This window comes from Physella acuta, unplaced genomic scaffold, assembly GCF_028476545.2.
Source record: "Physella acuta isolate Inbredline_101_S28 unplaced genomic scaffold, ASM2847654v3 ptg000054l, whole genome shotgun sequence".
Lineage (NCBI taxonomy): Eukaryota > Metazoa > Mollusca > Gastropoda > Physidae > Physella > Physella acuta.
In genome coordinates this window covers 543,160-557,488 of record NW_026731574.1, presented here as the reverse complement: position 1 = coordinate 557,488, position 14,329 = coordinate 543,160, and the positions used below count along the sequence as shown (strand labels likewise).

General features: G+C 37.5%; 1 protein-coding gene across 1 annotated transcript; it reads right to left on the bottom strand.

Moving 5' to 3' along the window:
- Nucleotides 1-275: 275 nt before the first annotated feature.
- Nucleotides 276-10,593, bottom strand: LOC131947061 (transmembrane protein 218). The gene is made up of 3 exons (XM_059308146.1): nucleotides 10,438-10,593; nucleotides 3,684-3,786; nucleotides 276-887 (listed from the first exon to the last, which is right to left on the bottom strand). The coding sequence occupies exons 1-3, from the start codon at nucleotides 10,545-10,547 to the stop codon at nucleotides 747-749; spliced, it is 354 nt and encodes a 117-aa protein (XP_059164129.1). The 5' UTR covers nucleotides 10,548-10,593; the 3' UTR covers nucleotides 276-746.
- Between the last annotated feature and the right edge of the window lie 3,736 nt (nucleotides 10,594-14,329).

Here is a 14,329-nt window from a genome sequence, read left to right as displayed (position 1 = left end):
TGTACAGTTCCTATCACTTAATGGAAGACTGGTTAACATAATTACCCAGCAAAATTTCAGCTGAATTTGGCCCCCCCCCCCCCCCCCCTCCTCTCTGGTCTGGCCACAGATAAAAAAGAACATCACTAAGTTCCAGTTCTCCCCCCCCCCCCCCCCACAATAGAAATTAGATTAACATCTGATACAACCAAAATGTTCTTAAAATAGTACAAAACATGTTAGAGCCCCCCCCCCCGTTAAATGACGTTTTTAATAGACAATCCCATGACAATCCCATGACAATCCCATGACAAGCCTCAGCCATTAGTGGAAATATGGGGATCAAGCTATTATTTAAACAAAAAAAAAATAAAAAAAATTACAAACTATCTTAGAGAAATTATTTAAAACAATAAGAGAATGTACAGTCATCAACTAGAGCTAGAATTAAAACATGATCAGCCTAAGGCCAGTTCAGTATTACAGGCTTTTTTTTTACTTACATTTTTTTATCATGACATAAGTATACATTTTAATATAATACATCTTTTAAATACAAAGCCTGATCATCCAATGCAAATACCAATAACAATTTGCACACACACAACCTCAAGGGAAGTAATTCTGTTTTTTGATTAGCAACTATGCAGGTAGAGTGATGCAGATTTGTTGTCACTGGTAGCAGTACAAAACACATTTCCTAGCAGTAGGAAATCTAAGCACCTCATCCAAATAGACCAGCACTAGTTGAGTGTAGTTTGGTGTAGCTACCTTAGGAACTTCCTCAGGGGTTTGGCCTGGATGGGCTGCAGGACATGATTTGTGAAGTAGAGCACCAGACCCACCAGCACAAACAGAGCCATCACAGCAATCAGGCTAGACCGGTACACAACAGTGTAGTCGTAAATCTATGGAAGACAAAAACAACATTTTTTTAAACAGCAATCAGGCTAGACCGGTACACAACACTGTAGTCATAAATCTATGGAAGACAAAAACAGTATTTTTTTTTAACAGAGATCAGGCTAGACCGGTACACAACACTGTAGTCGTAAATCTATGGAAGACAAAAACAACATTTTTTTAAACAGCAATCAGGCTAGACCGGTACACAACACTGTAGTCATAAATCTATGGAAGACAAAAACAGCATTTTAGTTGTTTTTTTAACAGAGATCAGGCTAGACCGGTACACAACACTGTAGTCATAAATCTATGGAAGACAAAAACAGCATTTTTTTTTAAACAGAGATCAGGCTAGACCGGTACACAACAGTGTAGTCATAAATCTATGGAAGACAAAAACAGCATTTTTTTAAAAACAGAGATCAGGCTAGACCGGTACACAACACTGTAGTCATAAATCTATGGAAGACAAAAACAGCATTTTTTTAAAAACAGAGATCAGGCTAGACCGGTACACAACACTGTAGTCATAAATCTATGGAAGACAAAAACAGCATTTTAGTTGTTTTTTTAACAGAGATCAGGCTAGACCGGTACACAACACTGTAGTCATAAATCTATGGAAGACAAAAACAGCATTTTAGTTGTTTTTTTAACAGAGATCAGGCTAGACCGGTACACTACACTGTAGTCATAAATCTATGGAAGACAAAAACAGTATTTTTTTTTAACAGAGATCAGGCTAGACCGGTACACTACACTGTAGTCGTAAATCTATGGAAGACAAAAACAGTATTTTTACTTTCTCGTATATACGAAGAATAGAGAAAGTCTTGTAATTGTGCAAAAAAGAATAAATAGTGATTTTTGCAAATCTCGACGTTTTAGGGCTCCCTGATTCAGAAAACATAGTTTTGCAATCTTGTTCGTATGTCTGTGTGTGTATATGTGTGTCTATAAACACGATAACTAGAGTACCGTTACAGCTAGGTTGATGAAATTTCAAATTATATTAAAACCGTAGATCCGTATCAGCTTTTGAGCAATTTCCGATAACCGAAAGTGGAACTTTTTCTACTTTGAATTTTTCAAAAGCCTATAACTTGAGTACTATTTCAGATAGATAAATGAAATTCTACATGTAATTAAAAGTTCTAATTCTCATCCTTCTATCAATTTTGACTAACTTCCGTTGACCAGAAGTAGTAATTTACGCTATTTCAGATTTCTCAAAAAAAAAAACACATGTGAATTTATAAAGTACTAATAATATCCCACACTATTATGCACATTTTATTTGGCGTTCACTTGGTGAGCAATTATTATTTTTACAAGATTCTATTCATTTATAAAAAGTTTAAGTAATTAAAAATGGATTACAAATATTGTCTAGGTCCCGAGTTGCCATCCCCCGTAGTGTTATATTAGAATATTTGAGAAAGTTTAGGGGAGATCAATCTTGGTTTATCTTTTTTTTAAACTGAGCAACACTTGAAAAAACAATGATTTCCAACTCAATGAAAACCAAAATTTGTTCTTCAATTTTTGGTGGAAGTACCATTGAGAGGCTGGCCATGTTAAATAATACTGCCCCTAAACATCAATAAAATCTTTCCTACCACATAATGCCCCTAAACATCAATAAAATCTTGCCTACCACTTAATGCCCCTAAACATCAATAAAATCTTGCCTACCACATAATGCCCCTAAACATCAATCAAATCTTGCCTACCACATACTGCCCTAAACATCAATAAAATCTTGCCTACCACATAATGCCCCTAAACATCAATAAAATCTTGCCTACCACATACTGCCCCTAAACATCAATCATATCTTGCCTACCACTTTCATAATACCCCTAAACATCAATCATATCTTGCCTACCACTTTCATACTTCCCCTAAACATCAATAAAATCTTGCCTACCACATACTGCCCCTAAACATCAATAAAATCTTGCCTACCACATAATGCCCCTAAACATCAATAAAATCTTGCCTACCACATACTGCCCTAAAAATCAATCAAATCTTGCCTACCACATAATGCCCCTAAACATCAATAAAATTTTGCCTACCACATACTGCCCTAAACATCAATAAAATTTTGCCTACCACATACTGCCCTAAACATCAATAAAATCTTGCCTACCACATAATGCCCTAAAAATCAATCAAATCTTGCCTACCACATACTGCCCTAAACATCAATAAAGTCTTGCCTACCACATACTGCCCTAAACATCAATAAAATCTTGCCTACCACATACTGCCCTAAACATCAATAAAGTCTTGCCTACCACATACTGCCCTAAACATCAATAAAATCTTGCCTACCACATACTGCCCTAAAAATTAATCAAATCTTGCCTACCACATACTGCCCTAAAAATCAATCAAATCTTGCCTACCACATACTGCCCATAAACATCAATAAAATCTTGCCTACCACATACTGCCCCTAAATATCAAAAAAATCTTGCCTACCACATACTGCCCCTAAACATCAATAAAATCTTGCCTACCACATAATGCCCCTAAACTTCAATAAAGTCTTGCCTACCACTTAATGCCCCTAAACATCAATAAAATCTTGCCTACCACATAATGCCCCTAAACATCAATAAAATCTTGCCTACCACATAATGCCCCTAAACATCAATCAAATCTTGCCTACCACATAATGCCCCTAAACATCAATCAAATCTTGCCTACCACATAATGCCCCTAAACATCAATCAAATCTTGCCTACCACATTCATACTGCCCCTAAACATCAATAAAGTCTTGCCTACCACATACTGTTCCTCTGCTGATGGTGTTTGAAGCTCTCTTGGTATGAAAACCAAAATGATCGTCAGGATGATGGCTACCAAAATGGCAAGGGGGCCCAGTGAGCTAAAAATAGAATTTGATGAAATAAGCTGGGTTACAATTGTGTCAAAATGTGAAGTAAAAAACAACCTTTAAATCTGACAATACCACATCAAGTATTATCTGCGACACAGACATCATTGGGTCATTACTGCAGACTGGGGCATTTATATCACTTGATCCTGTGATGATGGGGGGAGGGGGGGGGGGGCATTTATATCACTTGATCCTGTGATAATGGGGGAGGGGGGGGGGCATTTATATCACTTGATCCTGTGATAATGGGGGAGGGGGGGGGGGCATTTATATCACTTGATCCTGTGATAATGGGGGAGGGGGGGGGCATTTATATCACTTGATCCTGTGATAATGGGGGAGGGGGGGGGGGGCATTTATATCACTTGATCCTGTGATAATGGGGGAGGGGGGGGGGGGGGGCATTTATATCACTTGATCCTGTGATAATGGGGGAGGGGGGGGGCATTTATATCACTTGATCCTGTGATAATGGGGGAGGGGGGGGGGGGCATTTATATCACTTGATCCTGTGATAATGGGGGAGGGGGGGGGGGCATTTATATCACTTGATCCTGTGATGATGGGGGAGGGGGGGGGGGCATTTATATCACTTGATCCTGTGATGATGGGGGAGGGGGGGGGGCATTTATATCACTTGATCCTGTGATGATGGGGGAGGGGGGGGGGCATTTATATCACTTGATCCTGTGATGATGGGGGAGGGGGGGGGGCATTTATATCACTTGATCCTGTGATGATGGGGGGAGGGGGGGGGGATTTTTTCAGTTGCATCATATCTACAGCTTAAGTTTTAACCCCATAGGTATGCTTAGAAAATACTGTACTTGACTCAATAATTACTGATTTTTTTGGGTGTGCTTCTAAATAGTAAACTAAACAAATTGAAAATAAATCCCACTACACTTTTTATTTTTATAACATATGGGATGTAACAGATGAGTTGATTACTTTTAATTTCTTGGATTAGTTGGTTATTCCACCAAATGAATTCTGATTTTCTTTAATTAGTCCTCACAAGGAGTTATCTGCCTTTTGTGATGATTTAGGTAAGGCAATATTCTATACTCATAGAATAGAACTTTGCCAGATATACAATAAATCGTAACAATACCATTAACCCTGAACCCCAGACAACCTGTCTAAACTGAAACTGCTCGAGCACACGGTTCAGATAGTTTTGTCAGAAGATTAAGGTTAAAAGTTAAAAAGATAAATATGATCTCATTGTGCACGTATAAAAGAATAATTTGAGTCCAGTGCACAGCTATTTAGGTCATTGGGTTAAGCATATTCTGCCGGCCAGACAGCGATGGGAGAAGAAGCTTTTACCTAGCAGCTACTAGGTTTTTTTAAATTTTTCGACTGATATAAAATCAACTTATGTTCATCGTCTAGGCCTAAATATATGAGAATATAAAAAAAAAGCCTAAAGCATATTTTTACATGTGTGCTCATCTTTTGCTGGGCCAGAGAAGTTCATCTACATTCTACTGTGGTACTGAGTAGCTGTACTACTACTACTAGATCTACTACTCTAAACTTTTTTATTAGTAGTTCAGTACTTACTTACTTTGATAATCTATTGTTTTAGGTGTGTAAAAGTATACTGTGATATATTTGTGTCAAATATAATACATGACTGAATAATAAACCAAAATCACAATATAGGCTAGAAATTAATTTTAAACAGCAGTGTTTGTGAGCAAGATTTGCTATATAAACAGTGGCCATCTGTAAATTAGATGAGTGGTTTCCTCTGAATCTCTAAAATTATACCAATAAACCAAAAAACAGGATGGCTGTTAATAGGCCATTGGGTTCACAGCTTCTGGGTTTGTTTGTTTATTTTATCTCACTGCGCACGCTCTCGAAGTGATTTACTAAGATGGTGGCGCGGTTTCATTTTCATTAAGGGGTAGAGGGATAAAACCAATGATTTTGAAGCCATCGTTAATTTTAGTAATCGGAATTACCTGTTTCTAATTTAGTCTGTTAATCAAGAATAGTAAGGTGTACTTTAGACCTAATTTCTTTATCTCGCAAGCAGCGCTTTGGTGAAAGTAGCTTCTAAACTACGCTTCTAATGTTAACCAGCATATGATTAAGCAACGGTTCAGAGTCTTAGCTTTATATACATGACAACATCTGTGAATAATTCTCAGGTCCGTAAGTGTGGTCACTATGCTAGAAGTATGACACCCCCCCCCCCCCGATAATGCCATTTTATTATAATCTTTTTGCCGAAAACAAAGTGCTGGAACATGCGTGTCACGCCAAAATCCAATTATTTGGCTAGATTTGTTAGTTATGTCATGTCATAAAAAAAAGAATATAAATTATTAGTTAAAATCGCATTTTTTGTAACATGGTATACCTCTGTCAATTTAAAAAGCATGGCATGTTATTAACATGATGTTAATTATGTACAATTATTGCCATAAAACACTAAAATATAGTTTGATTTTTTTTTACTACCACTACTATCTGCCAATCCAAGTCTTATACAATACTATACATTAATTTTTTTTTATATTGATTGTGTTAAATTTTAGCTATCTAAATTCATTTCTAAGATATTTTAATACGCCTATCAAGTTTTATTTAAAATAATCGAGAAATCCACCCTTGAAATCAGGTCAGGCCTAATAGTTTTTTCTTCATTAGCTGAACCTGACTTTGGAATTTTTTTCCAGTTATAATGACTTTGCACAGAAAGTTAATATTTGCAAAATCGACTTGTTTAACTAGTGTGCTAGCTAGATAGATCTAGTTTTTTCTAGAGATTTTCAACATAATGCCTACAAATAAAGTAAGCAAATGAGCTTGGTCGCACCTGATGAAAACTTCGGTAGGCTTTATTTATAACTGAAAAGTGTTAGGACTAATACGACTGTTTAAAAACAGGTAGAATCTACATGAATGAAACTTAGAAACATTTTTGTAAATTTCAAAACATAAATCCTCCTGAAAATGTGAAATAAATGCTAATATTTAATTATTGATTCACTTTTTTTTCACATAACTTGCCTTGGTTGATTTTACGTAGCCTACCTAAAATAATATATTACCCTTTAGTTTAGTACTTAAGCCTAAAGATTCTAATTCTAGTTAGATTAAATAAAAATTAAAAAAAAAAAGCAAAAACAATTTGGTTTTCATGTGTAATGGCGACATAAACAATGGCATCCTGCTATTCGATAGGCTGCCATGAATTTTTTTGTACACATTGTAAGCAAAAAAAAAGGAAAACTAGGTCATGGGGTTTAAATTTGCATTGTTATTTAAAATCTTTATTTGCAAAGTTTTGTAAACAAATAGATCTAGATTTAGTATCGATCACTGAGTTCCTGTACAGTACAGCCAATCAATATTTGTCTTACGAAAATGAAACATCCAGTTATAACTTAGGCTTGATAAAAATAAATAGAAATGGGTTTTTTTTAATGTAGCCTTGAACTCAACAAATTATTTTCAAGTTCTCTGGATTTGCAACTTTTATTTTTTATAGCATTGAATTGATTCTAAATAAGCCTAGGTCTATACTAGGCCTATTTTATTTGATTTCTGAATTAATTTTAGTATTATTTTAGGCCTTAGGCCTAAGTCTTTATTTTTATTATTTGTACGGTCGCTTTGTTTGCTAAATCTAAAAAAAGCACGTTTTTATTCCATGTCAACAACATGTTGGAAGGATTCTCGTCAACTTGGTTGCCTCCATTTGACTTTACTTTAAACTTTAGGATCTAGATCTACTCTAGATTATTAAGTTCATTAACTTATTAGGTTAATAGTACTAGTACTACTTAGATCTAGATCTTAGATCTAGTTAAATCTAGTAGCTGAGTCAGGCTGAGTGTTGTTGAGTGTAGCAGTTACAGTTCAGAATTCAGTAGATCTAACACTAAGAGTAGACTCTAAATCTAGATTAGTTAGATTCTAGATCTAGATACTTTAGTTTTAGTAAACTTTAGTTAGAAAAAGTTGGATTCTAGATCTCTAGACTCTAATAGTAGATCTAGTAGTAGTACTCAACTGGGATGATATTTAGAATCGACCCTTTGAATCCCGGACAGATCGTCCCCCCGGCGTGGCCTCAACCAACCGGCGGGCTCGTTGCATTGAGTTAAATATAAACTCAAAACAATAATATAAACAATCTCCTTTCGGTCGGTCAGGCCACATACCACGCACGCATAGTGTTGTGTGTCGTGCCTTAACCAAAATAAACTATCTCCCTTCATTATCATTAGATATATTTAATTAATTAATTAATTAATTTGCTAATTATAAAATTATGTATGATGCTATAGAAGTAGGTAAGTATATTTTTTTACTATGTATTTGTACTATTAAACATATTAAAGAACATCGTTGTTTCAATACCATCCTCTCCCCTTATTGAACTCAAAGTTAAACTTTTAACCCCGTTTGTAAAGACTAGCGGTATGCTGTAAGGCGGCGGGTGGGTAGGGTATAATATACTCATTGAAAAAAAAATCCACCGTGGTGCGTGTTATTGGCCTTGGGCCTTGGGTGACCGTTGTTGGCGCTTGCTGTGAGGGGGAGAGGAGTGTGTGTTATACTCGGTGAAAAAAAATGCATCGTGGTATTGGCCTATGATGACGTCGGCGCAAGCGGGAAGGGGTGGGGGGGGGGGGGGGGGGGGAGGTTTTTTTTTTAAACCAAGAACTAGGCGTTTCAAGGCAGTAATGAAAATCAAGGACTGGTATAGCCATGTTGTCGAATATAACGAGTGATGCTTGCTGGGTCTATCATCATACGATTGCTTGGCGATGGGAGTCTCGTCAAGCTCAGTTTACATTATTAACAGTAAACTATTGGGATAAATCTTTGAAATACAAGTTATGAATAGTCCAATAGGCAATAACTACTAATACTTGAAGGACTGTCAGAATATATGCATTGTATTATAAAATTAATCCTTACGATATAACTGAAATGTGCATCCAAATATGTTTAGGCTAATGGTATCTGCATTTAAATAAACAAAGTCAAATACCTACCCCATTCAGTAGAAATATTAGGCTACTTTTGCATGGCAGCACAACGACATTTTTTAGATTTTGTAATGAGTAGCCTAGTCATGCATTTAACTAGAATAAAGGGTTGTACTCAATAGCAATGACAATAATGAAATGCCGGCTTCAAATGCCGGCTTCCCCGTATTCTTCGACTAGAAAGACACCACCCTCCACCTTTTGCCTAGTTGAATATAAAGTTACACTTTCAACCCCGTTAGGATGCGTGAACTACTGGTGACGTAACTACTGAAAAAAAATATTCTGCTGTTAAATTCCCCTCCCCTACTCCCAGCATTTCACTTTGAGGCCATACACAACATCAGGAAGGTCTAGGTCGGTGTTTTATCTCGTGCAAGTTTACTCACAACACGACTACACACTACGGTTGTATCCAGGATTAGAGCTGCGACACTTACTTAGAGTGGGATTTATTCGTTAGATCATTGTGCTTCAAATTCTGTTTCATTTTAGGATTAGAGTGATAGTATGTTGGAATTCAGTTAGTTTGTTAATTAATATATTGATCTAATGTCGTGTACCATCAGAAACTAAATTTATTGGCAAGGCACATGTGTAGGCCGTGTAGGCTAAAGAATGACCTCTAGATCGAGCCAAAGATGGCTGGTTAAGGTTGACATACTGTGGTTTTCAAATTTCCTGGTGATGCTTTTCTAACGGATTTTATTTTGTGCTTTCTTTGCGATTATTTTGTGTGATGTGAATATTCAAAAGTAATTTGTAAGTAGTATGCTTTTCACATTCAACCAATTTAACAGTTTGCGGTCGATCTGCGGCCGGGCTGATTAATTTACATTTAGCGAAACTACACACTACACGGCGCCCTAAGGCCGTTGTTTCAGCATGCCCTACTAGTCAATTATAGACAACTTTAGAATCAACACATGTAGCCAATACATCGATTTTTATTTAATAATCTTCAAAAGCCATTCCTCTAGGGCCGTTATTTTCACGAAATTGTCGTTTTCCAATTTGTTGTCAAGAAACTGGTATTTAGTTCACGAGAACGTACGAAAACCACTCATGCGTGACCGAAATCGTCGATCGGGTGCCTTCACGTGGTTTGACACGTGTTGACATGGGCCTTTGTTTACATCGAAACATAACTCAAAACAGCCCTTTTTTGAATTAATTCTTCGAAAAAATGGCTATGTCCATTTCTAAAAAGGGTCATTTTCGGGCCCATTTTAAAAAACGTAAAAAAATCCGAACTACACGTAGAAAAAATGGCTTTTTCGGCCCTTTTTAGCTCCAAAAACGCCGTGTTTACGGGTCGCGTGACGTCATCGTGACGTCAGCCGCCAACCAAAACGCGTTGAAAGCGCGCGTTTGATTGGTTGGCGGCGGATACTATGAAATATCAAGGGTTTTCTCTAAATTTTTACCCTCAACTGTAGTAGTTAGAATCTAGATCTATCTACTCTTAGTCTAGTACTAGACTAGTGAGTACTGTAGTAGATTTACTAGATCTAGATCTAGTAGATTCTAGTCTAGAAAGTAGAATTTCTAGATCTAGATCTAGATCTAGATCTAGATTCTAGATCTAGATTTAGTACTAATGTACTAAGTTACTTACGCGGTTTTCGTTGGTGATCTAGAAAAGGCAATACATATTAAGAGAGCTAATACCCAAATAAATGCAATTATAAACAATCCTATTCCCACATTTAAAACCTGCCCTGCCATTGCACTCTAAACTTCACATTAATAATACATCTAGATCTAGATTTAGAATCTAGATCTAGGAGTCCAGGCAAAACAAGTTTAAACGGAAGCGTCCTTAGATCTAAAAACTTCCGTATTTTCATTGGAAAATATTTGGCCAATGGATTTCATGCTTACAATTAATGGTTTTGCCTTGTATTTTCCAATTTTAATGTCCACATTTTTATGGTACTTTTTGGAAGTGGCGTCACACAAGGCGGGTGTGCGGTCTTCACTGAGTGACACCATTTAGGGAGTGATACCAGATTTACTAACAAGGTTTCTTTAGAATAAAAATAGTAAAATAATATGGAGAATGAGGTGACACCAATTCTAAACAGGACCATTTTGTGTTAAAAAAAGTTAAAATTTAGGTTTAAAGTGTGTGAGGAGGGGGTGTCTAAAGTGTGTGAGGAGGGGTGTCATCCATTCTAACTAAAACTCACTCCTGGAAATGTGGGAGGTTTTCAGATGTAAGGCCACACTTGGGTATATTTTAAAGCATTTTTGTAGGTTGTTTCACATATTTCAATTAATTAATTGCAAGAAATCAATTTCAAAATGCAATGTGGTGTGTGTATGGAGAGGGGGGGGGGGGGGGTGTAGGTGACTAAAAGAGGGGAGGAGGGTGGTAAGAAGAGCCAAAAAAAAAATTAAAACAAATGGTAGATAGAGAAATGATTTCTTTAATTGATTTCATGTATAACAACAATGTCAAGTACAAGACAAAAATTCAACATTTTGGTCAGAAAATCACATGCAGCCCAGTCAGCTACAAATGTGTGTGTGTTGCCTAAAGCGTGCTAGAGAGATACATCATTAATGTCTTTTTTTTTTAATTAAAAATTACCTAAATTTTCACTATGAGGAGAAGAAAAAAAATTCTATTAGCATGAACATTTCTTATAAATCATTAAGACTTACTTGAAAAGTTAAAATCTAGACCTGTCAACTTGAGCCCAACAAAAAGGAACTAGTGTTGTATTTATGTCTGGCTGTCATGTCAACTCATTCAGGCATACAACAACTTGGTGTATTTGAAATAACAGCTAGTCTTGAGAGAAACACACAGCCATAGCTAGCTGACTATCCACACATACAGCCATAGCTAGCTGACTATCCACACATACAGCCATAGCTAGCTGACTATCCACACATACAGCCATAGCTAGCTGACTATCCACACACACAGCCATAGCTAGCTGACTATCCACACACACAGCCATAGCTAGCTGACCTAGTTTAAACATGGGGATGAGGTCCCCCTGCTCAAGGAACATTTGACCAACTCTTTTAGAACTTTTGCCAGGGTAGAAAAATATTCAAACATTTTTCACAGGTTAGAAAATTGTATTTAAAGTTACCTCCCTTGTTGAGACAAACTATGGCATCCGGTGACAGAAACAGCATGTTTATGTTAGACCTACCAACATACACCCCAGGATGTAAGCAACATACCACATATAACAGCATAGATTTTGTACACACCATTGGACCTAGCTTGAAAGACATTAAAATCGTCTATTGCATCCATATGATAAGGCTGACACACAAATTCCTGAAAGTTCTGTTCAACCACACACAAAATATTTCTTACTTTCTAAGGTACATTGTGGAAAAATAGATTTGGACAAAACTAAAAAAAAATCTGTAAATTCAAGTGTTCAAATCTGATTTGAAGAGAAATGTAGAAAAATAAGAAATCTGTATCGTTGTGTCGACACTTGCAACAGGTAGCTTGCAGAAATAGCACATTTTCAAGTGGAGGCTGGCGGTCAGGGGAGAGGGGGGCTTGCTGTCAGGGGAGGGGGAGCTTGCTGTCAGGGGAGGCTTGCTATCAGGGGAGGGGGAGTTTTTTATTAATTGAGATTTAAGATTCAATGAAGATTTTGTTCTTGTAGAAATAAAAAAAACCAAGCCGCCTATATATGGTAGTTGAGGAGTGAAGTATTTGAAGCAGGTGGATCAAGTTGTCCTCACACATGAGTCTGGCGGTCTACAGTAAAAGTTTAAAAATGTGACATTTCTGGCAGACGCCATGTGAGATAACACTAGGGCAAGGCAAACAGGATCAGTGCTTGTGGCTAACCTTTCAACTCTCTAGAACCAACAACTCACAGAAATGGGTCTAGCATCCTGTGAGTTGCATAGACAATAATAGGAATTTCTTCTAATGAAGATCAGTTAAGGGGAGGAGGTTAAACTTACACCTATTACTTCTTTTTCTTTAAAAAGTCCACAGATCTAAAGGGGCACAAATTCCCAGGGGGAGCAGCACAAAGTGACTGGTTCCCCTTTATCAAACCTGAAGGGTGCATTGTGTAAGATGTGTAGACGGTACAATAAAACCTATACATCAGGACAGTGTTCCTGTTAGAAAGTCTGTGTAGACAAGACACTGCAAGCACTGATGAGGACAGGGAACAGATATCCAGTTCTTATGACAAACATTTCAAATCTTGGCTTTTCTTCAAAATGTTAAAAATCGTTGAAATACTTCTAAAACATCGAAACAGTAGCTGCAATGTAGGATATCTTGAGATATTCACAACCAGAGCCAGATGATAATGAAGTGAAGCATGGAGGCGGGGGGGGGGGGGGGGGAAGAAGAAAAAAGATGGGTGAGAATGTGTAAGTGGGGGGTGGGTGGAGGGGTGTAGAGGTGATTGAGCGGAGCATAAGAGGAGTGGGGGGACAGAATGATTGAGTGAAGCATAGGAGGAGGGGGGGGGGATGACAGAATGATTGAGTGAAGCATAGGAGGAGGGGGGGGGGGATGACAGAATGATTGAGTGAAGCATAGGAGGAGGGGGGGGGGATGACAGAATGATTGAGTGAAGCATAGGAGGAGGGGGGGGATGACAGAATGATTGAGTGAAGCATAGGAGGAGGGGGGGGGGGATGACAGAATGATTGAGTGAAGCATAGGAGGAGGGGGGGGGATGACAGAATGATTGAGTGAAGCATAGGAGGAGGGGGGGGATGACAGAATGATTGAGTGAAGCATAGGAGGAGGGGGGGATGACAGAATGATTGAGTGAAGCATAGGAGGAGGGGGGGGGGGGATGACAGAATGATTGAGTGAAGCATAGGAGGAGGGGGGAGATGACAGAATGATTGAGTGAAACATAGGAGGAGGGGGGAGGGGGATGACAAGATTGAGTGAAGCATAGGAGGGGGGGGGGGGGGGGGTGACAAGATGATTGAGTGAAACATGAGGGCAATGTGGTGATACAAAATGCAGTCTTATTATAAGAGTTAACAGGTGCTCTACAAAACATATCACAAAAAAGTGAAAACATGTCAGTTCAAAATGTTGCTACAATTATGGTGCAAACAGGATTTGAGAAGCTCTTGACAAATATAAACTTATGCAGACAGCCCTTTGACAGTTCCTGCCAAACATTGACATTCCATTTCAAATTGCAAGCAATACTAAAAATTTCACTTGTTCATATGGAAAAATACAACAGTAAGTGCGATAACAAGTTCCTACAAAACAATGCTAAAAGAAAACTTAAAAGTACATCATGTTTTAGTCCTGCGCGCAGATTTCAAACTGCTGTAGTTTAATGCAGGTTACAATCATTAGATTTCAAACTGCTGTAGTTTAATGCAGGTTACAATCATTAGATTTAAAACTGCTGTAGTTGAATGCAGGTTACAATCATTAGAAAATAATGCCAGTATCCTAAAGCATGGACAAAAACAATTTATTTACAATAAATATTTTAACATCTGATATAATTGTATTTATATATATA